The sequence below is a fragment of the Scyliorhinus canicula genome, chromosome 11, assembly GCF_902713615.1.
Source record: "Scyliorhinus canicula chromosome 11, sScyCan1.1, whole genome shotgun sequence".
Lineage (NCBI taxonomy): Eukaryota > Metazoa > Chordata > Chondrichthyes > Carcharhiniformes > Scyliorhinidae > Scyliorhinus > Scyliorhinus canicula.
The window spans coordinates 117,777,714-117,803,891 of record NC_052156.1 but is presented as its reverse complement, the minus strand read 5'-3'; the positions used below and the strand labels follow the sequence as shown (position 1 = coordinate 117,803,891).

Here is a 26,178-nt window from a genome sequence, read left to right as displayed (position 1 = left end):
TTCCTGTCTCATGGTGAGATCACCAGGTATATCAAGGCAGGACTTGATTTTGGTCCTGGCACTGAGACTACATGGGGTGGATTCTCCGCTGTCGGGATTCTCCATTACGCCGGCAGCGCACCCATGCCCAGGGATTTCCTGACGGATTTCACTGCCCTCAATGGGAAACCCCATTGGCCAGCTGGCGGGATGGAGAAGCCTGCTGCCTGCAGGGGCACTCCGCACAAAACTGGTGTGGTGGGACAGAGAATCCTGCCCCATGGCTTTTCATAAAAATCAGCCTATTATTTCTCTTCAAACCTTAATTGCAACTTATACCCAACCGACGTAGGCAGCACGGTAGCACAAGTAGCTAGCACTGTGGCTTCACAGTGCCAGGGATCTAGGTTCGATACCCTGCTGGGTCACTGTCTGTGCGGAGTCTGCACGTTCTCCCTGTGTCTGCATGGGTTTCCTCCGGGTGCTCCGGTTTCCTCCCACAGTCCAAAGACTGCATGTTAGGTGGATTGGACATGCTAGATTGCCCTCAGTGTCCAAAAAAGGTTAGGAGGGGTTATTGGGTTACGGGGATAGGGTGGAAGTGAGGGCTTAAGTGGGTCGGTGCAGACTCGATGGGCCGAATGGCCTCCTTCTGCATTGTATGTTCTATGATTTAGACAGAATCGGACACTTCATGATTTTTATAAAGTGTGAGCCATACTAACTAATTAAAATATTAGTTACTAGTTCTATGTAGACATTGAGTTGTAATTGTGTGTTAGCAGCTGATAGAAAAATGCCATTCAGCATAATGGGATGGAAAAATTTAACTCCAATTATAGGGTCATGGTTGTCAGAACTTCTAAAGAAGGACCAGGGAACACAGGATTCGGAAGAAGAGGAAATATGCGTCAATGGTGTAGAATTAACAGCTTATGGAAAGGGTATAAATTAAGGCAGCACGCAGAATTTTGCCGTCTCTGTAAAGAGCACTGGCTGAGGTGAGAAAATCAGAATGCAGCTCTCTAGCAGTACAGCCGAGTTTCCTCAACATATCTATTGGCACTCTGTGCAGAGAGAACCTGGGGCGGTGTTTTTTTGCTGTCATGTTGGTGGGCAAGGCCTGATAGAGCCACCCCAACCTGTGTTAAAACAATACACTCTCCATCACTGCCGCCGGGATACAGGGAATTCCCACTCCACCCCCCCCCCCCCCCAAAAGCATTGGGGAAACCTCACCCCCACAATAACATACATTAGGGGGAACCCCCCCAATGGAGCTCCCAAGAGGGTCTGCCCCTAACACTGCTCCATGGCAGTGCCACCCTCGCTGATGGAACGTCGGCGAGGCCAGTTCTTTTATTTGGGACGAACAAAGGGGAAGACCTTTAAGTTTATTTGAATTTATTTAATTGGGCGGGAACTCCATTACCCCTCCAGCAAGGGGCGAGGCAAACCAGAGAATGAGATTTCGCCAACAAGATTCTCATTCCCACAGTCTCACTCGATTTTCCACTGGCGCCGCCATTTTCACCCAAAGCGAATGCTGGCAGAAACTGCCCCACCAGAATGTGTGTGGAAAATATTTAAGGGACGATAGGCCGAGAGCTCTGTAGGGAGAATTCGTGCACGGGTCAGCTCCCGCTAAAATAACTTTTTTTTGTTTCGTTGTGTTTGTTTAGTTACGGGGTATTTTTATTCTTGTTTTTATTCATGCTAGCAATCGAACTCCTGGCGATAGCCCTGCGGGCGCAAAAAGGGAATCCGGAGAGGAGAGCGAGAGCATAGAGTCTCACTCTATGCAGATGATCTGCTCGTCTATGTCTCGAAGCCACAGGAGGGACTGAAGGCATTACTGTCAATACTGAAAGAGTTTGGAACCTTCTTGGGCTACAAACTTAACCTGGACAAAAGCGAGACATTCCCCGTGAACCCAAAAGGGGGAGGGCCAGAGCTGAAGGGGCTCCCGTTTAAAACGGCCCAGAACAGTGTCTGTTACTTGGGGATCCAAATAGCCAGCGATGGGACACAGATTCGCAAGTGGAACCTGACCAGCCTGGTGGAGGAAGTAAGAAAAGACCGTCAACGGTGGGGCCCACTCCCACTCTCCCTGGCGGGGAGAGTGCAGACGATCAAGATGAACGTACTGCCAAGGTTGCTCTTCCTATTTCGATCCATCCTGATCTTCATCCCAAGGCCTTTTTCCAAAACATAGACAGGCTAATCATGGGGGGGGGGGGGGGGGGGGGGGGGGGCAAGAACCTGAGGATTCCCAAACCGACACTGCAAAGAGGGAAAGTCAGAGTGGGCCTGGCTCTATCGAACCTACAATAGTACCACTGGTCAGCAACGGCAGAAAAAGTGAGGAGATGGGTACAAGAACCCAACACAGATTGGGTACAAATGGAGGAGGCATCCTGTAAAGGACCAACCCTCCGGGCCCTGGCCACAGCAGCACTCCCATCCTCCTCAACAAGGTACACAACGAGTCCAGTGGTAGCGGCCACGCTGAGAACATGGGCCCAGTTGAGACAGCACTTCGGGATAACCAAAATGCCCCTTATGGCCCCCATCTGCGGCAATCACAGATTCCCCCCAGCCATGCTAGATACCCCACCTTCAAAAGAAGGAGGCGGGGCGGGGGCACACTGACGGTCGGGGACCTCTACGTAGGGCACAGACTGATGACACCGGACGAACGGATGAGGAAGTGGAAACTATCAAGAGGACAGGAATTGAGACACCTCCAAATAAACACTTCCTCTGCAAAGAGTCAGTAGGATACCCCGGGGCCCCAGAAAGCATAGTACTAGAGGACCTGATAGGCACAAGCAGCGAGAAGCGGGGGCTATGTAGGAAAATATATGGACAGCTACTGAACAGAACCCGAACACCACTGGACGGGACCAGACAAAAATGGGAGGATGAACTGGGTACAGAGGTAGGATGGGGACTCTGGAGCGAAGCACTGAGCAGGGTGATCACCACCTCCTCCTGCGCAAGGCTAAGCCTAATGCAGCTCAAAGTGGTGCACAGAGCGCATCTGACCAGAACCCGAATGAGCAGGTTTTTCCAGAGGTGGAGGACAAATGTGAAGGTTGCCAGAGGGCCCTGGCCAACCACACCCACATGTTTTGGGCTTGCCCCAAACTTGCTGGGTTCTGGACAGCCTTCTCCGAGGCAATGTCCAAGGTTGTGGGGGTGAGAGTGAAGCCATGCCCAATAATGGCAATCTTCAGGGTATCGGAGCAGCCAGAGCTACACATGGGGAAGGGGGCCAATGCCATTGCTTTCGCTTCCCTAATCGCACGCCGGAGAATCCTGCTCGGCTGGCGATCGGCAGCACCACCCAAAGCTGCAGACTGGCTCGCTGACCTCTTGGAATTTCTCCACCTGGAGAAGATTAAGTAGACCATCCAAGGGTCAGAGGAAGGCTTCCTGGATACTTGGGGGCAGTTCATCGGCCTGTTCCAAAACCTGTTTGAGGCCAGCAACGAGGAGTAAGCCAGGGGAAAAAAAAAAGATGAAGAATCAAAGGGGGGGGGGGGGGGGGGGAAAAATGGGGAAACCACAAGAGAAGAGGAAGGGTGCTGAAACCAATGGGGGCGGGGAGGAGGAGGAAAGGGGGGGGGGGGGGATATCATAGACCAATCCAGAGGGCAGCAAAATGTACGTACAGTTAGTCAAATGAAGGACAAAACAAACCTCTCTGTAAAATAAAGCAAATTAGCGAGGGCAAGAAAAATGTAATGTATATAAGTTTATAAATCTGAGAAAGCCAATAAAAAGATTTTTTAAAAAAAACAAATATTGAAGGGACAATTGGTAGATAGTTAAGGAATTGGGTGATTGAACAGTATTCATTTTTGATGACTGATTAGATGGGATCAAGAGTGTATCAAGAGTCCAGTACTTCCCTGTGGTCCTCATCTTAACCCAGACTTCCTTCACAACTGCTCCCACTCCATGAGTGTAGCTTCCAGTGGAAAGGTCATTTGTAAACAGCTCCCTCCACACCTCTGGCCAAGTTATGTGCAAGCAATTGGTGGAAACTCTGGGTCCTGTGTATGTTTAAACAGAGCAACACAGCAAATGGATCTTCATTCAATGGGAGATGTGGGTCTCTCGTGCTAGCATTGATGCATTCTTCTCTATGATCAAGTATACCTGGCGTCGATTCCCCTCGTCATCAATACATTCCTGAGGTGAAGTTGCTGGTGAAAGAGAAATGGAAGATGGAATAAATCCAGTTTGTGTCCATGTAAATAATTCATAAAGAACATTCAGGATTTACTTTCAAAAAGGTATTTTTCTCATTCCAAAATTGCTTCATAAAAGTGATTTATAAGCCTCACCTGTACAGACTTTTTCTATAAACTCATCATTAAGTGCCACCATTATGGGAAGCTCTTCCATGTCACTCAGGTGAAAGACGTCGTTTGGATTTTGCCCAGCTAAGGTTCGAAGTTGGTGCTCGTCATACCTTTGCCCTATTGCAATTGGGATCACTGTGACTCCTAACAGAAAAAAGAGAGATTAAGAAAAGTAGTGACAATAACAGGAATTATCAAATAATTCATCTGGAGGTTGTTAAACCTTCGATTACCTGCATTACAGAATCAGAGAATCACGAAAATGCAGAAGGAACCCATTCAGCCCTTCAAGTCTGCATTGAACTTCCGAAAGAGCACCCTAGCTAGACCCATTCCCCCGACCCATCCCCGTAACCCCACCTAACCTGCACAACTTTGGGTTGTGGGAGGAAACCGTAGCACCCGAAGGAAACCCAGGCAGACATGGGGAGAAAGTGCAAACTCCACACAGTCATCCAAGGCCGAAATTGAACCCGGAACTGTGAGGCAGCCGTGCTCATCACGGTGCCCACCACGGTGCCCATCACGGTGCCCATCATGGTGCCCATCACGGTGCCATCACGGTGCCCACCACGGTGCCCATCACGGCGCCCATCACGGTGCCCATCACGGCGCCCATCACGGCGCCCATCACGGTGCCCACCACGGTGCCCATCACGGTGCCCACCACGGTGCCCATCACGGCGCCCATCTTGTTTGCGCAAAATCCTCAGAGTCAAAATTGTGATTGTTACAATTCCGCTACTCTGAACAGAAAAGCATTCATACTAATAATATGATGGCAAAGTTTGACTGGGTGTTCCCATGACACCCCTGCCTATTTCATTGCATCTTCAATAGAAACAAGCTGACACCTAGTCTGGGGTTTCCCACTCTCGTTCGCACCAGGCGGGTTCAGTAACGGAAGCGGAAAATGTAATGAGAACTGCAAAATCGCGTTTTATTATGGCATAAGAGCGTGGAGCGAATGTGCCCTCCTCTCCATCAGTGATTGGGGGGGGGGACATTTAAATACGTTACCATCTCATTATAAGGTCCCTACTCCTGAATTATCTACACCACCATCTGAAAGTCCATCCACGTCGGCATGATGACTGAATGGCATGAATCACAACTGGTCTCCCTAAGCATGCACCTGGGAGCAGACCTCCCAGGGGAGCTCAGGCGAGTGCAGTGCTCAGGTGGGAGCGGGTCATGCACCTGGCAGTGCTTAGTAGTGTCTGGATAGTGCCCAGGTAGTCCCATGGAACAGTGACAGGGCGCAGTGCCCGGGTACTTCCAGGGGGTCTGTCTGCCAGGGCAAAATGGTTTTATCTCTCTAGGCGGGCTTTAAAAATGGTGCTCCAATCCTCGGTTGTCGAAGTTGCTGACAGGGCAGGCAAATCAGTGGTTGCCCCGCCAGCAATACATCAGGCAACCCGGTCCTTGAAGGTTTTTTTCTCCAAATTGTTGCACTATATTGGGCAGCACGGTAGCTCAAGTGGATAGCACTGTGGCTTCACAGCACCAGGGTCCCAGGTTCGATTCCCCGCTGGGTCACTGTCTGTGTGGAGTCTGCACGTTCTCCCCGTATCTGCGTGGGTTTCCTCCGGGTGCTCCGGTTTCCTCCCACAGTCCAAAGACGTGCAGGGTAGGTGGATTGGCCATGCTAAAATTGCCCTTAGTGTCCAAAAAGGTTCGGAGGGGTTATTGGGTTATGTGGATAGGGTGGAAGTGAGGGCTTAAGTGGGTCGGTACAGACTCGATGGGCCGAATGGCCTCCTTCTGCACTGTATGTTCTATGTAATCATATGGCGGAGAGAGCCACCATTGCTGTTGGCAGCTTCAACGTCATTGTACCCACCTGCCATCAGCCTATGCTGATTTCCGAGGAAATCTCGCTCCATGGAAAAGCAAAGATTTACATTTCAACATGGCTCAGGGCAACAATTCCATTTTGGCATTATTTTTGGACAGGTTTCAAAGCAGCTAAGATGAATTGGGCTGGAATTTTCCAGGGACTGGCAATGGTGATGTGGTGGCCCAGCCAAATGTCCATTGATGTTTGGTGGAACCAGAAGATCCCAGTTGTGGGCAGGGCCAGAAAATCTCGGCCCAAATAGTACCTGGTAGCGACAGATAAATATTTCCAGGGGCCAATGAAACAATTTTAATCAACGATGAAAGAAGAATTTATACAGCTTACTTCACAAACTCAGAAAAAGCCCAAAGCACCTTATAGTCTATGAAGCATCTTTTGACATATAGTCACTGTTGTAATGTTGAAAATAGCAATTTGACCAGAGCAAACTCACAATAACAGCAACGCGATAGTGGGCAGATATTGGCCGGAATTCTCTAGCCATTTTGATTCAATTTTCCCGTTGGCAGCGCACCTTCACCAGGGGGTTCCCTGGGCAGTGTGGGGTGGCTTCAATGAGAAATCCCATTGACGAATGGCAAGATTATAGAATCCGGTCACCAGAGAATGGCGCGCCGCTGAGAAACACGTGGCTGGGGGAACCGGAGAATCCAGCCTGATATGTTTTTGTGATGTTCGTCGAGGGGTAATTATTGGCCAGAACACAGAAGGAGTACTTCCTTTCACTTCAACATAGTGCTGCGGAATATTTTACATCCATCATCCATTTAAGATGCAGCTACCTCAGTTAAGCCAAACTATAGCATTCCCCCTCTCCGGGCCCAAATGCAACTCTTCCCACGGTATTGCACATTTTGAAAGAGAAGCTCAGTTTTAACGCAATTCTCATCAGTCACGGTGACATACCTGTTATGATCGCTTCCTCTGCTGCCGTATCAACATCGTCATGAGAGATGTCAGTCGCAATCAGCACAGCAACCTTCAGAACACCGACACGTGCTCCTATGGCCTCCGTGAGTCCATTCTGTACAGCAAAGGAGAGTGCTTTTCCTGTGACAGATTACAAAGGCTTTTCAGGAATATATCGTGACATTTGCTGGTGCTCATTTCAAGTCATTAAAAAAATGCAAAAATCATATTTCTGAAATGTTCAACGACAAAACGATTCTCATGTAGCCACTCCACCTAGTTGACTTGGTCCTGGTTCCCTTTGCCGAATATTGTCGATCAGTTGTAAAAGATTTTCCTTCTCCTGATTCTCATCAAAGTTAATTTCCAGTGTGTTGATCTTCCCATACTGTATGATGGAGATGTGAGTGGCATCTAATCCTACAATAGGAAAAACTATTTAGTAGAATGAAAGAAAAATTAACCCTTCACCTGATGTACATTAAACAAAGCTCTGTAGGATCTGCTGAAAGGTGGGGCGAAACATTACAGCTGGAATAGGAGCTTCGATATTCTAGCTGAAATTGTTGGGGTAATTTCAGACTCCGAGAAAGACAGAATGGGTTTCAGTCGGGTGGGAAATCAAAATTTAAAAAACCGCCTCAAACACGCCCCCTTCATCTTTCAACAGAGATGGATGGGATGAGAGCCGAGCAACTACTCCACTCCCGGGAGGAAGGTTGGTCATTGAAATTGTGTCTGGAAGCCACGTGTCTTATTTTAATGGTCATTCTTATTTCTAACTACTGTTTGCTGGGCACTCTTGGTCTCAGGAAACCATGAGGTAAAGCTGAGGTGACTCGGGCTGAATCCACAAGTGCCTCTACTCGTAGAGAAGGAAGAGCAGGAGCATTGGGTTACTCCTGGCAACCCACCACTTCGCCTTTTCCGTCTGCCACACCAGTGATCACAGACCTCCTGCTCTGATTTCCAACATCCTGCCACAACATCATTGGCCCATGTAATCTCCAATTCTACATCAAGCCTCCTGTCCTCACCCTCCAATTTCTCTCCGATGCCCCCCCCACCAATCTTTCCTGCCAATCTCTCCCTGATAACCATACTGTGCCTCTGATCTCTCTCCTTTTTTAAATTAATCTAAATGACGTGGGCGACGCAGGTTGTGCCAGCATTTATTACCCACCCTAATTGCCCTGAAGGGGTAGTTAAGGGTCAACCACATTGCTGGGTGTCTAGAGTCACATGTAGGCCAGACCAGGTAAGGATGGCAGGTTTCCTTTCCTGAAGGACATTTGTGAACCAGATGGGTTTTTCTGACAATAGACAGTGGTTTCATGGTCATCATTAGACATTTTAATTCCAGATATTTTATTGAGTTTAAATTCCATCACCTGTCATGGTGGAATTTCACCCAAGGTCCCCAGACCATTATCCTGGGTCTCTTGATTACTGGTCCAGCAACAATGGCACTCTGTCACCGCCTCCTCTAACCATGTACCCCTTCTGCAATTGTTCCCCAATTCCACACTTATGTCTACCTCTAAACTGTCCCCAAACCCTATATCCCCACTCCCATCTGTGCTTCCAATCTCTCCTGAACCTCTCCATCCCCACATTGAACTGCCACACTTGCTGCTATTAGTTTTTTATTGAGAGCACTTGGCTGAGCTGCTTCTGACCTTGTGTGGTGGTTTATTGTTATCTATAATGTCGACGTTCATTTCACTAACCTGTTTGGATTTTCCCGATAAAGGATTTCACAAATGTTTTCATTTCTTCAAATTGTGCCTCCCCTATACTGTCACTGCCATCGAGGAGGATGACAACATCCATTGGTTGAGTGCACAAAACTATGAGAAAGAGATAGCAGTGGGTTTACATCTTCCAATAGTCCACATACATTTTTGTTTAACAGTCACATAATTTTGGAACATATTTCCTAGTGAAAAAAGCTACTCTGCCTAAAAAGCATTCCTGATAAAGGCATGCATGTATTTTGGTGAACTGACTGTATCTCACACCTCAATAAAACCGATATAGTCTGTCTCATCAATATTAAATTCCGAAACATGACAATGCAGGTGATATATTGCAACTAGACGGGGAGAGAATGTGCTGTGTGCTACTGAAGAAATGTTAAGTTACTTAGGTGCTGGAGGACCCTTGCAAAAGTAAATAGTCACAGTGGCGGCAATGTATAGATTAGAGGCATCCATATCGGGGCAGCACGGTATTGCAATGGTTAGCACTGCTGCCTCACACCGCCGAGGACCCGAGTTTTATCCCGGTCCCGGATCACTGTCCATGTGGAGTTTGCACATTCTCCCCATATCTGTGTGGGTCTCACCCCAACAACCCTAAGATGTGCAAGGTAGGTTGATTGGCCACACTAAATTGCCCCTTAAATTGGAAAGTTACAAAAAAAAAAAGAAACACCCACATTGGACGATCCTCAAGAAGTTCTGCCCACCCATGGGTGCTCCCTACAAGCCCACACCCCCACCCTCCCCGTCCTCTCCCTCAAGAACATAAGAAATAGGAGTAGTAGGCCATTTGGTTCTTTGAGCCTGCTCTGTCATTCGATAAGAATACAGTTGATCTGAAGTAGCCTTAATTCCACTTTCCTGCCTGTCACTGTCCCATAACCTTCAACTCTCTGTCAATCAAAAATCTGTCGAACTCATATTTGTTGTATATATTCAATCACTTAGCATCCACTGTTGCTGAGAGGAGAGAATTACAAAGACTAAAGACTTGCACCCTTCTCTCCTCACCTCCCCGGGCCTCACCTCCCTCGGCACCCCATTATGAGGCAATTCACACTCATCAAATCCTGGCCTCTGGGACTTGGAATCTGGGAACTGCTTACAGTCCCAGTTCCAGTGACTGCTTCTATTGGCGCTGCTGGGACTACAGAGCTGCCAGCCAATCAGAATCTTCAGCAGCTCTCAGAGGTGGAATTCGCCTCGAGTGAGGGGTGTAAGTCCCGTCTAAATATTTGCAGGACAGCCAGTATAGGTGCAATGTATTCCCACTGACTTTACAGGTGGAAAATCTTGTCACCTGAAAAATCCTGCCCATGTTTTCTAACTTGCAACAAATGCCCCATTTGTCATGAGTGCTAAACCTAATATTTAAGGCTGTATTTACAGTACAAGCTTTAGGTAGAAATGCAAATGTTCCAGTCTTTCTTCCTTGTCCCATATTTTCAATGCTGCTTTCTATTGCTGTTCGTCTGTTGGAACCATTTTTCATCTCATTTGGATCCATCTTTTCTGCCTAGACATGTCTCATGATCATCTTCCTCTGCCTGTGTCATTTAAACCCCTTGCCCTCCACCCTCTCCTGCCTCTTCCTCTCCTGTCCCCTTTTCCCAGATTCTGCACTTGCTTAAACCTCTACAACATTCCGGTTCTCAGGAAAGATCATCAGTCTGGAATATTGGGCGGGATTTTCCAGAGTGTTGAGTCTCAATTAATCTGCAATTAGAAAACACTGCAGAAACATAGACATTGCTCATCACTTTTGGTGTGAACCCACTCTGAAAATGAGTGTCGGTCATGAGCTCAAAATATGCTGACGCCAATTTAATTTGTTGGTATTCCGATGCTTTTTCACACCATCATATTTCAGAATTTTGTGCTGATTTGTCTTTGCAAGATTCTATTGGAATGACTAGACAAGGTTTCTCTCATTACAGATACCGTGACCTAGCAATTGTTCATCTGACCTACAATTAACTAACAAATAAAATAATTCATTAACAAAATAGATTAACTCATCACAGCAAACATAGTAAAATATGTGAGTGAATACATTGTTGGTGCATGGTGTACTGTGGAAAATCTCCTATCATGCTGATAGGGTTAGGTGGGTGGGAGTGAAGCATGAAATCATGCTTCGGTTGGGCTGAATGGCCTCTCTCCATGCTATAAATTCAATGTAATTTCATTTAAAATCTCAATCTTATTCACAATTCAAGCAATATGACCATAACACGAGCAGAACCAGGTCATTCAGCACATCGAGTCTGTCCCACCATTCAGTGAGATCATGACTGACCTGATGTGATAATCCTCAATTCCACTCCCCCCCCCCCCCCCCCCCCCCCCCCCCCCCTCCCCCACCATAGCCCTTGTTTCTGTTGCTCATAAAATTCTGTTCATCTCATCCAATAATAAAGTTTTCTCACCTCGCACTTTTGAAATTCTGGCAGTTGATGTGATAACAGTGGTGGCGGTCATTGTGGTGGTAGCCGTAGTTTCAGCGTTGGCTGGTCGGCAGCACGTTCCGTAAACATCATCGACTATATTAGGGATATTGTCAAAGTCAGTTGACACAACTGGAGGTGGGAGCTCAGCAATTTTAATTGTAGGATCAGCAACAATTGATATTAATTTTACATCTTTATTGATGACAGCATTTATAGGATTTGTGATATTGTCTGTTGGGGGGTTACTGGTTATCATAAACACGAGGTCAGGTGCTTCTTTCCTCGCACCATTCACTGTTGTTAAAGTCGATTCAATGACGTGCATTATAGCACTGCCTGTATTGGTGTTCTCGCCTCCTTGATACTGTATTTGTCTTATTCTTTCAATGAGTTCCCAGTTTTTCTGAACGCTAATAAAACTAAATTCTTCGTGTACTGTATTAGAGTACTGGACAACAGTTACATATGTGGTTTCCTCTGTTTCGTGGAACTTTTCGACAATTCCAATCATGAATTCTTTGGTCTTGTTAAAGTTACCTTCGCCCACCTTGTCTGATGTCTCCACCAGGAACACAACATCGTGCATTATTCCTTCAACAGGCAGTGAGCTGGTGGTCACTAAATGGGTGACTGATGGTGATGTGGTACTTGATGCTGTTGTTTCTGCCAACGGAGTTCGCACAGTGACAGGAGTCGGGGGGCTAGCTCCACGACTACACACGTAATCTAAGATTCTCCTTTGGTATTCTTCCAGATCATCAACATTGTTCAAAATAAATGACTTGCCTCCGGGTGATTTGGCTGTTATCAAGCCTATTTCTTGTTGGTTGATACCTGACCCAATGCCGACTGTGATCACAGTGACTTTCCTCTGGGTGACATAACGCAAGGCATTTTTAACATCCCTGCTTGAGGTGCTTGCTGTCACAAGTATGGCTATTCTGGGAACCTTCTTCCTTGCGTTATTTCCAAACACAAGAACTGACGTGTGTTTCAAAGCTTCAAATATGTTTGCTTTCGAACCTCCAATGTATTGCATTGTTTTCACTAATGTTTTAAGTTCTCTCACAGTCTTCTTCTCCCACAGGTTGAACGTCTTGCTGACGAGTGAATGAAACTGCAGGACTGAAACCCGTATGTTCGACTGGCCGATCTGCATCTGTTCCATCATCGCCAGCACAAACCTCTTCACATCTTCAAATTGTTTCTTTGAAAACGACTTGCTGCCATCAATCAAGAAAGCCAACTCCATTACCTTTTGGCAGCCGCCAGCTGCAAGAATGACGTCTGTTGGCGGGGTCAATGGTGGGCTTAGTTTCGACACAAGGCAATCTTGGCAATACAAGGAGGTTCCAGCACATAGGCTGAGGGAGCACCGCCATGAAAATAAAAGGAAATAATTAGTTTCTATCATCTTTAGAATGCACCACCGCATAAACTCCAAGGGAAAATCATCAATACCCCATAATCTTGAACATCAGCGACGCGCTAAACAGCACCATACAACAGGACTGAATACGGGTCTGTAATGCGTGCGCGCATTGAGGATTATTCATCTGAATCACATGGCTTCTTCCTTGTGCCAGTGATCTTCCTCCACTTTATCGAATGTCCCCACATGGAACAGAACAAATCCCTCCTTTTTGTGAGAGGCTCAGGTATGCCCCTCAGAGATAATCGCAAGATAATGATGGAATAACATACTTTCCAGTGCATTTATTTTATTAGTATTGTGATGGATGTAGGAATTTCATGTGTATATATTGTATTAGATATATCTGGTGCAGTAATGGTTAAAAGCCCATGTTAAAATGTGTATGTGACTGCTGCAATAATGTTGCTAACATACCTGTGTTTGAAAGACAGCCAGGCTTTGTGACTACGAAAGGGATAATTAAAGCATTGTAAAAGTAAGATCATAATTCATTCCAGCCAGGGATATTATTTGCCAAAGTAAGGCTAATGGAATTTTGTTTATAGAAAGTAAGTTCCCTGGGGAGTAGATAGTTATAGACATTGGCCAGAATTCTCCGTTTTGGAGACTCAGGGCGTGATTCAATGGACTACGGGGTGTTTCATAGTGGCTGCAGCGCTATTCAAAAACATTTTGTTGTTATTTTGGCCTTGGGGAGTTTCTTTCCGCCGAGGCCGCACTTTGAAGGATCGCCAGCAGAAATGGCTGCATTATTTTGATCAGCAGCTCCAATCGTTCTCCCCTTCCCACTTTTAGGCACCCCCCTGCTTTATTGACACAGCCTTTCACGCCCCTCCCCGACCTAGACAAGGCCCCTTGTAAACTCCTCTCAACGCCCCCCTCTAATTGGCAAGGAACCCCCTGGGCCCAACCCCTAGTGCCAACCTGTAGCCTGGGCACCCTGGTGCTGCCAGACTGACCGAACCCAACATCCTGACATTTCCAATCAGGCACCCAGCGAGGTCCCACAGGCATGGGTGTTGAGTCCCAGGCGCCAGGTGAATCTGGTATCCATGTATTTAAATATTCCCGTCGGAAATGAATAGTGTGCAATCAATAGTGTGCAATTCGAGCTGTTTTATTTGAAATTCTGGAGATGCAAATGGGCCTGCAGTCTGCCGGCATGAATTGGAAGCAATTCTCAGCCCTGCTTCCGTTGGATTTGCTGGGGCCAGAATTCATGGTAAAGAGCCAGACAAGCTGGAGCTGCTTATAACCGCTCCACTCTTGACACTTTCATTCCAGTCAAGAAGATGGCTCAGAGAAGACCTCCCCCACTCCGCCGCCGATATCGGGAGTCTGAAGTGAATCGACTGCTCAGCGGATTTTCAAACCTGCCCTCCTGCACTGCACCCGGAAGAAGGTGGCAGAGATAGTCAGTGCTGCCAGCATCACCAGAAGGACCGGCATGAAATGTTGTAAGAAGACGAATGACTTCCTTAGGCCAGACATTCTGGTGGACCTGGTCCAGTTTGAAGGTGATGTGGTCCGATGCCTGGGTGTATGTGGCATCTGCCACAGGTTGGATGCACCTGTGTGCAGATACTTGTGAGATCCCATACAGGTCTCCGCTCGAGCTCTGGAATGAGTCAGCGATTTAAAGGTTCAGGGCCACTGGAGGAGAGTGTCCTCCTCCAAACCCAAACCGTGTCAGGTGAGCCACAGATGTGCAGTGGGGATAACCAACGTGTGCTGCCAGTCGCCTCCATGTTAAGAGATTTGTGTACAGGCTGGTCCTACAACTGGGGGTGTGCGAGGGAGGTGTGTGTTTGTTGGGAGCTTACCCACAGTGTGATGTGGAGCTGGTATTTCATATTGGGGGAATAACAGAGCGCTGGTCAGGTTTCCTGGCCGGGGGACAGGATGGATGGGAACAGGGGTGCGGTGGACAGGCAGGGCTTGAAGATTGCTGAGGGGTGGGCTAGCTGAGAAAATCACTGGTGAGGCCTATACTCTGAGAGGGGCAGTGGGCCAGGGAGGGTCCCAGAGACCATGATGCAGGTGTCCTTTTGTTGGGGTGAGCTCTGAGAATCCTCCACTTCCTCTGCTGAGGAGTGCCAACACCTGGGAGACAAGAGACTGAGCATTGCCATGCCCATCCTGTTGACCAGATGTTCTCTGAGCATACGCAGGGCACAGCGAACAGTCAGCAGCATGAATAGCCTAAGCCTGCATGTTTCACCTAAGGGTTACCTTTAATTAACATTCTGCAGCAAAAGCTGGGGGGGGGGTGGTCTGAGCATGGTGCCAGGTTGTTCCCTGCTACTCCATGTGACGCAGGAGCCATCCTCCAGCAACATTTAGAAAATGTTCTTACCTCATCCCTCCCCCTCAACAGCCATGCCACCCAGGCCCAACTTGTAAATACTTGCACCAATTCACGCTCGCGTGTCTCCCACCTGAGAGAGGTTGAGCATTGTGAATGGGGTGGAGCATGCAGTGTCCAACTTGCAAATGACATCCATATTCTTGCCAATTATGGTTTTGCATTGACCCACCGGCACGGGGTACGAACCTGACTGTTCTATGTTCTATTGCTACCAGTGGGAGACTGGAGTATCGCCTTGGAATCTGTGCCTTGCGTAAATTGCGCCTTTTGGCTTACCCGCTATTCTCTGCCCGATTGCAATTCTAGCTGCAATTCCAGCTGCCAGCATCAGAGAGTGGAGAATGCAACCCATTGTGTTTAGCCTCAGTAAGGTGGTCATAACCCAGTTAGTGAGAAAGAGATGATGTAGTTAATGAGAAGAGCCAGTGGCTGAAGGAGTCAGTTTGGAGTTTTGAGTTCAGTTTTGATTTGGATGTGAACACAACAGGAGAAACTGCAAAAGGTTGTCAGGTTAAACAGTAGTCTGACACAGACAAGTATCCACAGGCTATTTTCTGATGGGTTTTTCTCTCCCTCTCCAAGCAGTCTTTTAAAAAACATTCTATTTAAGTATACAGCAGGCAACCCTGTGTTTGGTAACTGTCTTTAAAAGTGGGTTTAGACCCGAGATAGGCCGTGCTTGATTGGAGATAAAGAAGATAGCAGTTAAGTGTTTCATTTTATTTTTAAGCATTGTTTAACTGGCATTGTTTAAGGTATTTATTGTATGATGTTAAAGTTAATTTAATCCTGTGTTAATAATAAAGTTTGTTTTAATACACCATATCCCTATTTGTGCGCGGAATCACTCATGGAGCAAAGTGTCTTACAAATTCCTCACAATCTTACAAATTTTACAAAAGTATTGGGGTTTCTGTCCGGTATCTTAACAGTGTGCAATGTTAGCACTGCTGCCTCACAGCTTCAGGGTCCCGGGTTCAATTCCGGCCTCGGGTGAATGACTGTGGAGTTTGCACTTTCTCCCCGTGTCTGTGTGGGTTTCCTCCGGGTGCTCCGGTTTCCTCCCACGGTTCAAAGAATTGCAGGATACGCGGGTAGCACGGTGGCACAATGATTAGCACGGCTGCCTCATGGCGCCAAGATCCCAGGATCAATCCCGGCCCTGGGTCACTGTCCGTGTAAAGTTTGCACAGAATCCCCGTGTTTGTGTGGGTTTCGCCCCCACAACCCAAAGATGTGCAGAGTAGGTGGATTGGCCATGCTAAATTGCCCCTTAATTGGAAACAATGAATTGGGTACTCCAAATTTTTTTTTTTTAAAGAAGTGCAGGATAGGTGGATTAGCCATGCCAAATTATCCCTTAGTGTCCAAAAGGTTAGGCGGGGTTACTGGGCTGGGATGGAGGCGTGTGCTTAAGTAGGGTTCTGTTTCCACGGGCCACTCGGTGGGCCGAATGGCCTCCTTCTGCATGTAAAGTCTATGATTCTATGATGGATTGGGAGTGTAATAGTAAGCAATAGGCCTTTAGAAAAGATCACTGTTTAAAAAAAGAAGTGCCTAAATTAATTGTTTAATAGTTGCAGCTGATTTCTGCTCCTGTCTGCAACTCAGACCTGCAGTGACCTCACAATTGCATCAGTCATGCAAAGGTTGAATTATTGTAAATGGCTCAGTGGACTGGGGGGAGATGTGGGGGCTGGGACAGGTGGGTGGTGGGGGGGGTGGATGTGGAGAAGAAGTGTGAAACTCATCCCAGCAGTGATCAACATTCCTCGTAAATACATCTCAGGAATATTCAGGAGTGTACTTCCCACCCTCCACAGGGACAATCACACGCACAAGATGGGACAGATTTTACAATGCAGATTATTCTTCATTGTGCCTACATCTTTTCTAAGAAGTACATTTACAAAACTAGTATTTGATGCAAAGTAGGCTTGAAAGTGATTAAACCATTTTCTTTCACCTTGGAGGAAATACTTAGGCAGTAGTAGCGACATGCAAGAACCAAAGACTGAAAGCAGTGAGTTTAACTCTTCATTATGACAGTAACCCTGACCCCCTAACCTACAGTTAAATGCAAATGGGAGTCTGAGAGGGATATTTCAACATAATGCAGTATTGCAAAGGATAAGAGCATACCAGGTCTGACATTTTTCTGTTCCTTCATTGATAATGATTGTCTGTCCATCTTGAATACGTCGACCTTCATGGACACAGACCGGGCACAACGCAGGATCTATACATTTCTGCGAACTCTCATCCAATATGGTTCCTATATGTTATTGCAATAACAAAAAGGCGTTGAATACTTTTGCAGCTAATGTTGAGTTCAATATCATTTTAATTATTTCAGGACTGCAATAGATTGTTTTATATTCTTTCATGGAATGTGGGCATTTCTGACAATGACACATTCCTAATTGCCCTTGAGCTAAGAGGCCATTTCAGATGGCAAGAAAGAGTTAACTATATTGCTGTGGGTCCCAAGTCTTGTGTCGGCCATGCCGGGTAAGGACAGCAGATTTCCTTCCCAGTGAACCAGATGAATTTATAAGACAATTTCATGCTCACCGTCACGGAGAGGGGTTTTGAATTCCATAATTATTAATTAATTACATCTTCTTAATTATTTCAATTAAAATGCCACCAACTGCTTGAGCAAATTGATTACAGTCCAATGGCGTTACCACTGCACTATCCTCTCCCTTTAATGAGGGTGTCTTTGGGAAACTAAGAAGATATGTGGATGTGCAGAATCTGAACCAGCATAGACAGTTGAGACAAGACATCCTGATGATCACACTGTAGGGTAAATTTCTGTAAGATTGCTGGGAGTAGAAAACGGGAAACATTCATCTATGGAACTCGCATATTTAGTTCTGTCGGAAAAGGCTGTGCTCAGAGAACAACTTTGCAAACTTTACTATTGTAAGTTCCGTGATTTCATTATGATGCTGTTAGCCTTATTGACCTGGATGGGAGATGCTCCTCCCCCCAGCCCACTGAGCCATTTGGCACTGCTGTAGTAATCATCTACCAGCTGGAACATAGAACATAGAACAGTACAGCACAGAACAGGCCCTTCGGCCCTCGATGTTGGGCCGAGCAATGATCACCCTACTCAAACCCACGTATCCACCCTATACCCGTAACCCAACAACCCTTAACCTTACTTTTAAGGACACTACGGGCAATTTAGCATGGCCAATCCACCTAACCCGCACATCTTTGGACTGCGGGAGAAAACCGGAGCACCCGGAGGAAACCCACGCACACAAGGGGAGGATGTGCAGACTCCACACAGACAGTGACCCAGCCGGGAATCGAACCTGGGACCCTGGAGCTGTGAAGCATTTATGCTAACCACCATGCTACTGTGCTGCCCCCCCCATGCTACCATGCTAGAGTTTTATGGCATTATGGGGGTAAATGTAATTGTGCAAGAGATAGTAGAAAGGAGTGAAGTAGCAATGGGCTATTTTATTACTATCTGCACCCTAACCAATTACTCACTCCACTGAACAAAATGGACCACCCAAATTCCAAAATGCAGCGGCAACACACACTAAATCAGAAGATATCACACAATCACTCTTGCAACAACAAGGGTAAAAACATGTACCTCAAGAATTTACTAATTTGCCAACATAGAATAACTTGGAAATCAGAGAGGAGCTGGGGACCTTCACCAGATGATGCCACCCAGGTTCATGACTACCATTTCTCATGACCCTTCTGCTGGTTCTACTTGTCTGACATCCAGTCTTGGGTGAACTTCAATCATCATCATTCCCATACATTCTGTTCCCTCAACAGCCATCCCAACCCACTCCCAAGCCAATGTTTCAGGTTGAAGCAGGATGTCTGCGTCTTTGACATTTAATTTGATCCCAAACTGAACTTCTGAACACATAGCCTCTCAACCATGAAGATTGTCTATTTCCAACCCTGCAAATAAAATCGCCCATCCCTGTCCTAACTCAACCTATCTGCTGAGGAAGCACTTGGCTATTCTCTTGTTTCCTGCAACCTCAACTTACACCCGGCGTGGGAGTGGAGAATCGTGCCCGATATGCCATAAATGAGACCATCCTGCATTCAGTAAAATTGTGCAATCGCTAAACATTGGCTTCATAGATATTTTCTCAAACTAACCTGTCGGACAATATGCATGGCATCCCTCCACACATTTCACAGGACAGTCTTCCTCTGCAATATTATGTTGGCATGTCCTGGGACAGGCAGGTGCACACACGTTGTATCTCCACTCGCACACATATTCGGCTTGCCCAATGTTCAGCTCTTCACAGCTCATTGCTTCCATGTGAAAAACAAAACACTTTCATCGACAAGGTTGGAGGGCAATTCAGAATGAACCAATACTTTTCATTTGTTTATCAGATTTTACAGTGGGTGTTGTCCGTCATAAGTATCCACTTCAACACATTTTGCAACCGGACTAAACTGGCAAACCTCTATTCCCAGAGCATTCGAGAAATCATAGTCATTCTTTGAGACTTCCTGTTCATGGGAGCCCATGAATTCTGGGCTTGCACCCCTCAGAGGAGCCTGGCTCGTGCCAAGTATGCAGATTCATACATTAAATCTCATTTGTTTTAATGAAACTCTGCTTCTGAGATGAGTGACTGTGTAATCCAGCAGCCCCAGATTGGGTGGGGTGACTATGACTAAGGCAAAAATATTCTTCTTTCAAACCTCCTGGATAAAATTAGGATCAACAGAATTTCCATTGAAACGTTTATCACAAAAGTGTCCATGCCACTAGCTACCATTCGTAGTATAATTGTTATAGGTGCATTATAAGTCACTACTTCTTCCAAAATCACTTGTTTTTAAAAAATATATTTTTTATTCTCCTTTTTCACATTTTCTCCCAAACTTACATCCAGCAATAAACAATAATCAGTAACGAATGGAATGTCAATCCCCATATCAATAACAACAATCCCATCCTCCCACCAAACCCCAGACATTAGCCCGCATGTTAACATAAAGAAATGACAAAAAAGGAATCAGGAATCACCCATAGTCACCATTAACACATACAGTCCCTCTCCCCCCACCAATCATCCCAGCCCCCAACCCCCCTAATGTTCGATGTGATCTAATTCTCGAAAGTGCATAATGAATAACGCACATGAATTGTAGAACCCCTCCATCCTTCGCCTTAGTTCAAATTTGACCTTTTCAAGCGTTAAGATTTCCAGCAAGTCCCCCTGCCATGCCAGGGCACAGGGTGGGAAGGTTGATCTCTATCCCAACAGAATCCACTTTTGGGCGATCAACGAGGCGAAGGCTACAACATCAGCCCATTTCCAACCCCGGCTGGTCCGACACCCCGAATATGGCCTTCCAAGGACCCGGTCCAGTTTCATGTGCACCACTTTAGAGATTACCCGAAACACCTCCTTCCAGTAATCCTCCAGCTTTGGACAGGACCAAGACATATGAACGTGGTTTGCAGCCCCCCCCCCACCGCAACATTCAAACACATCTTCTACCCCCTCAAAGAGCAGGCTCATCCTCGCCCTTGTAAGGTGCGCTCTATACACCACCTTCAGCTGTATCAGCCCCAATCTTGCACACAGGTGGAGGCATTCACCCTCCAGAGCACCTCACACCAGAACCCCTACTCCATACCCTCTCCCAACTCTTCCTCCCACTTTGCCTTGATCCCTTCTAGCGGCGCCTTCTCCTCCTCCAAAATAACCCCATAAACCGCCGATACTACCCCCTTCTCCAGTCCCCCTATTGTCAGCACCTCGTCCAGCAATGTGGAAGCCGGCTCGACTGGGAAGCTCTGTATCTCCTTTCTGGCAAAGTCTCAAACCTGCATGTATCGAAATATTTTCCCCTGCTCCAGCCCATACTTTGCTCCCAGCTCCTTCAATCCCGCAAAGCGACCCCCCAAGAAATAAATCTTTTAATGTCCTAATTCCTTCCTCCACCCATCTCCGAAAATTTACATCCCACTTCCCTGGCTCAAATCTATGGTTCCCCCGAATCGGCATTTCCCTTGACCCTGCCCCCAAACCGAAGTGCTGTCGAAACTGCCTCCAAATTCTCAACAAAGCTATTACTAATCGACTCCCTGAGTATCTCCCCGGGGCCGTCGGGAGCAGCGCTGTTGCTAGCACCTTCAATCCCGACCCCCTACCCAAACTCTCCTCCATTCTGACCCAATAGGAGTCAACCCCTCTGTCCCAGCTCCTTATCTTCTCCACATTCATCATCCAGGAGTAATACATCAGGTTCAGAAGACCCCAAACCCCCTGCCTGCTTTCCTCTCTGTAGTAGCACCCTTTAAATTCTGTTCCAAAATCACTTTTAACAACATTCAACAAGAACACATTGTACAACTCATTTTACCCGCAACTTTGCTGGTGGAAACTATTCTTTGCCTACTCCAGTCCATAGTAGAATAACATAAAGCACACTTTTGAATGAGGAACAACTCTTTAAGTTTCTGAAGTGTTCTAATCCAAAACCTTGTTTACTTACAGCACAGATTGGTTGCCCTCCACTGGACATGAATACCGAGTTGTGCACATTCATGTGCGTAGGCAGCTATAGCATTGCAGAGACAAAGACACTCTCCTGTCGAGTCACAGGAGCAGGTGTCAAACACACAAATCTCCCAGAAAGGCTGAGGGTTGATCTAAAAAAAAAATGCGACAAGTATTTATCCTTATCTGACTTCCCTTTGTGATTTTTTTGTGATTTACGGTTTCAAATATATTGAATGGAGCTCACAGAAAAGGAGCATTGGGTAATCATGTCCAATGATGTGCAGTTTAGGAGGGTTGGCCATGCTAAAATTGCACCTTAGTGTCCAAACAGGTGTAATTTAGGTGGGTGTACAGAGATAGGGCAGGAGTGTGCTTTCAAAGGATCAAATGGCCTCCTTTTGCATGGAGGGTTTCTATGGATTCTATTATAGAATAAGGGAGACGCTCAATCTATTTCTTATCTTTGGATTTATGAAAAAAAATGAAATGAAAATCGCTTATTGTCACGAGTAGGCTTCAATGAAGTTACTGTGAAAAGCCCCTAGTCGCCACATTCCGGCGCCTGTCTGGGGAGGCTGGTACGGGAATTGAACCATGCTGCTGGCCTGCTTGGTCTGCTTTAAAAGCCAGCGGTTTAGCCGAGTGAGCTAAACCAGCCCCTAGGAGTTACCCTCTTCACTCACGGTTTGATCAAGCCCTGTCATGTAGAATTTGCAGCTACTATCTGCCAACCCATGTTCTTTATCTGTTCCCCAAGCAGACTAACTGGCTCACTGTCAATACTGAAGCAATCACTAATGCTGTCGTTTTCTAAGAGAGTTAAGATCAGACACTCCCTATACTGCATACCCTCCTTCCTCATTATCTAAATCATTCAAACTGTGTAGAGATGTGCTCATCCATAGGATGGGTAGTGTAAGTGGTACATCGTATTGTAAGATGCTGCTGGGTTCTGTGACACTGGTACTGTTAGACTAATCTAACAACAAGTTTATACAAGGAGAAAAGGGACAATGAAGGACATCCATTCAAACAGCATTATTTGGCACGATACTGCATGGCACTGTGTTATGCTTGAGAGCATTAAGTGAAAATTTCTAAATGAGTGTTTATTCGTGTATGTGAGCTGGAGTTTTGCTCACTGATTGGGTAAACATTGATAGAGTGAATAACTTTTAGATCATGCCCGCCTTGTGTGGCATGCTATTGGGTCTAGGGGTCTTTCTGGCCACAGGGATGCCATTAATGGCTTCTCAGACGTTGGGAAATCCATTAGCGCAATGAAATAGATAATTTGTGCAATTTTGACATGGCAAAGGGCAATGACAAACCATTGGTAAGGAGTTGTTAACAGCACTCCTCCCTGCAGCTGATCTCCTTGAAACAGATGGCACAGCTCTACAATTACCCTTAGGTTAGCCTAGAGCCTGTGGAGGCAGTTTCCTTCAACTATTGCCAAATGAGGTTCCCTGAGCCACATAGACATGATTGGTATTAATGCTAAGTGCAAGCAATCCTAGTATTGACCCTCTTCTAGCATATGGGTGGGGTGCTTTAAAAACAAGTCCGATTTTAATGTAAAATATTTATCCTTAGATTTCTCCCATGATATTGATTTTAGAGCTTCCTGCAGCACCTGTAGAAATGATGCTTTCAATAGTTGGATTTAGCATTGTGTAAGAATAGAGGACCTCCAGCGGAAACTATTAATACATGTGTCATGAAAACATATCAGGGAAATCCAGAAATTGGAATATTTTCTGCTGGTAACCTTCTGGTCATACATTTTAAACTGTGGGACTATCATCAAATCACAGAATTGTTATGGCACAGAAGGAGGCCATTTGGCCCATCATGTCTGCACCAGCTCTGCAAACAAGCATCATGACTTATTACCATTCCCTTGCCTTTTCTCCATACCCCTGCGCATTGTTTCTATTCAAATAATACTCTACTGTCCTCTTGAATGCCTCGCTTGAATCTGCCTTCACCACACTTCCAGACAGGGCATTCTAGACCTAAACCACTCGTTGTGTGAAAAGATTTTTGTCACCTCACATTTGCTTCTTTCACAGATAACTTTAAACCTGTACCCTCTTGTTCTTGATCATTTTATGGGCAGGAGCAGTTTCTCACTATCTATTCTGTCCAGCAGGCTTATGAACACCTCTATCATGCTCCTCCTAGCCTTCTTCTCTCCAAGGAGAACAGTCCCAACCTCTCCAATCTATCCCCATAACAGAAGTTACTCATCTCTGGAACCATTCTTGTGAATCTCTTCTGCAATTGCTAATGTGTTCACCTCCTTCCTATAGTGTGGCATCCAGAACTGTACACAATATGCCTGCTTCATAATTGCATAATCTGAGAATAACCTCCTTGTTTGTGTTACCTCCTATGCTTCTATTAATAAAGCCCAGATATGCACATACATCAGGCAACATGCCTCAATGACTACCGCCCGGTGGCCCTTGTAATGAAGTGCTTCGAGAGGCTGATCATGAAGCGCATCACCTCCATACTCCCGGAACGCCTTGACCCACTTCAATTCGCATACCGTCGCAACCGGTCCACATCAGACGCCATTTCCCTGGCCCTACACTCATCCCTAGAGCATCTCGAAAACAAGGACTCCTACATCAGACTCCTATTTATTGACTACAGCTCCGCCTTCAACACCATAATCCCAGCCAAGCTCATATCAAAGCTCCAAAACCTAGGACTTGGCTCTCCACTCTGCAACTGGATCCTTGACTTTCTGACCAACAGACCACAGTCAGTAAGAATGAACACCAACACCTCCTCCACAATAGTCCTCAATACCGATGCCTGGCAAGGCTGCGTACTTAGCCCCCTATCTACTCTCTGTACACACACGACTGCGTGGCAAAACTTGGTTCCAACTCCATCTACAAGTTTGCTGTCGATATGACCATAGTGGGCCGGATCTCGAGTAACGACGAGTCCGAATACAGGAGGGAGATAGAGAACCTAGTGGAGTGGTGCAGCGACAACAATCTCTCCCTTAATGCCAGCAAAACTAAAGAGCTGGTCATCGACTTCAGGAAGCAAAGTACTGTACACACCCCTGTCAGCATCAACGGAGCCGAGGTGGAGATGGTTAGCAGTTTCAAATTCCTAGGGGTGCACATCACCAAAACTCTATCCTGGTCCACTCACGTCGATGCTATCACCAAGAAAGCACAACAGCGCCTATACTTCCTCAGGAAACGAAGGAAATTCAGCATGTCCACATTAACTCTTACCAACTTCTACAGATGCACTATAGAAAGCATCCTATCGGGCTGCATCACAGCCTGGTATGGCAACTGCTCGGCCCAGGACCGCAAGGAACTTCAGAGAGTCGTGAATACCGCCCAGTCCATCACACGAACCTGCCTCTCATCCATTGATTCCATCTACACCTCCCGCTGCCGGGGTAAAGCGGGCAGCATAATCAAGGATCCCTCCCACCCGGCTTACTCACTTTTCCAACTTCTTCCATCGGGCAGGAGATTCAGAAGTCTGAGAACACAAATGAACAGACTAAAAAACAGTTTCTTCCCCGCTGTCACCAGACTCCTAAATGACCCTCTTATTGACTGACCTCATTAACACTACATCCTGTATGCTTCAACCGATGCCAATGCCTATGTAGTTACATTTTATATCTTGTGTTGCCCTATTATGTATTCTCATGAATTTTGTTTAATTCCCTTTTCTTCCATGTACTGAATGATCTGTTGAGCTGCTTGCAGAAAAATACTTTTCACTGTACCTCGGTACACGTGACAATAAACAGATCCAATCCAATACACACCAGTTTGGATAGATTGACCATGCTAAATTGCCCCTTAATGTCCAGAGATGTGCAGGTTAGGTTGGGTTACAAGGGTAGGGCAGGGGAGTGGGCCCAGGTGGGGTGCTCTTTCAGAGGGTTGGTGCAGACCCAATGGACTGAATAGCCTCCTTCTGCACTGTTGGAATTCTCTGGTTCTATGGTTCTATTCTAGATCCCTCTGCGCCTAAATCCCTTTAGGAATGTTACCTTTTATTTTGTATTGTCTTGTCTCTCCATGTTCCTCCTTCCAAAATGCATCACCTCATAGTTCTCCCTATTGAACTTCATCTGCCTCCTATCTGTCTATTCCACCAACTTATCTATGTCTTTTTGAAGTTCTACACAGAACCTCTTCATAGGTTACAATACTTCCAAGTTTGTGTCATCTGCAAACTTTGAAATTGTCCCCATGCACATCAACATCTAGATAATTCATATATAGCAAGAAAAGCAAGTTGCCCAATACCTGGGAAACAATACAAACCTTTCTCCAGCCTGAAAAATATCCAATGACCATTACCCTCTACTTCCTATTATTCAGCCTACTTTGTTTCTGCATTGTTACTGTCCCTTTTTTTCTATCAGCTGCTACATTTCTCACAAGCCTGTTGTGTGGTGCTGTGCCAAATGCCTTCTGAAAGTCCATGTGCACCACATCAACAGCAT

General features: G+C 46.2%; 1 protein-coding gene and 1 long non-coding RNA gene across 3 annotated transcripts in view; one reads left to right on the top strand and one right to left on the bottom strand.

Moving 5' to 3' along the window:
• LOC119973324 overlaps nucleotides 1–12,544 on the top strand; it is a 64,511-nt gene extending 51,967 nt beyond the window's left edge. The window contains exon 3 of the long non-coding RNA XR_005462274.1: nucleotides 12,423–12,544. This is a non-coding gene — a long non-coding RNA (uncharacterized LOC119973324). The remainder of the gene's footprint in view (nucleotides 1–12,422) is intronic.
• vwf (von Willebrand factor) overlaps nucleotides 1–26,178 on the bottom strand; it is a 137,624-nt gene that overhangs the window by 56,061 nt on the left and 55,385 nt on the right. For both annotated transcript variants that reach the window (XM_038811190.1, XM_038811191.1), the window contains exons 25-33: nucleotides 21,664–21,820; nucleotides 19,297–19,458; nucleotides 17,281–17,413; nucleotides 11,315–12,699; nucleotides 8,853–8,972; nucleotides 7,399–7,542; nucleotides 7,120–7,263; nucleotides 4,335–4,496; nucleotides 4,147–4,193 (exon numbers count right to left, since the gene is read on the bottom strand). In XM_038811190.1, coding sequence (XP_038667118.1) covers nucleotides 4,147–4,193; nucleotides 4,335–4,496; nucleotides 7,120–7,263; nucleotides 7,399–7,542; nucleotides 8,853–8,972; nucleotides 11,315–12,699; nucleotides 17,281–17,413; nucleotides 19,297–19,458; nucleotides 21,664–21,820 — 2,454 coding nt within the window. The remainder of the gene's footprint in view (nucleotides 1–4,146; nucleotides 4,194–4,334; nucleotides 4,497–7,119; nucleotides 7,264–7,398; nucleotides 7,543–8,852; nucleotides 8,973–11,314; nucleotides 12,700–17,280; nucleotides 17,414–19,296; nucleotides 19,459–21,663; nucleotides 21,821–26,178) is intronic.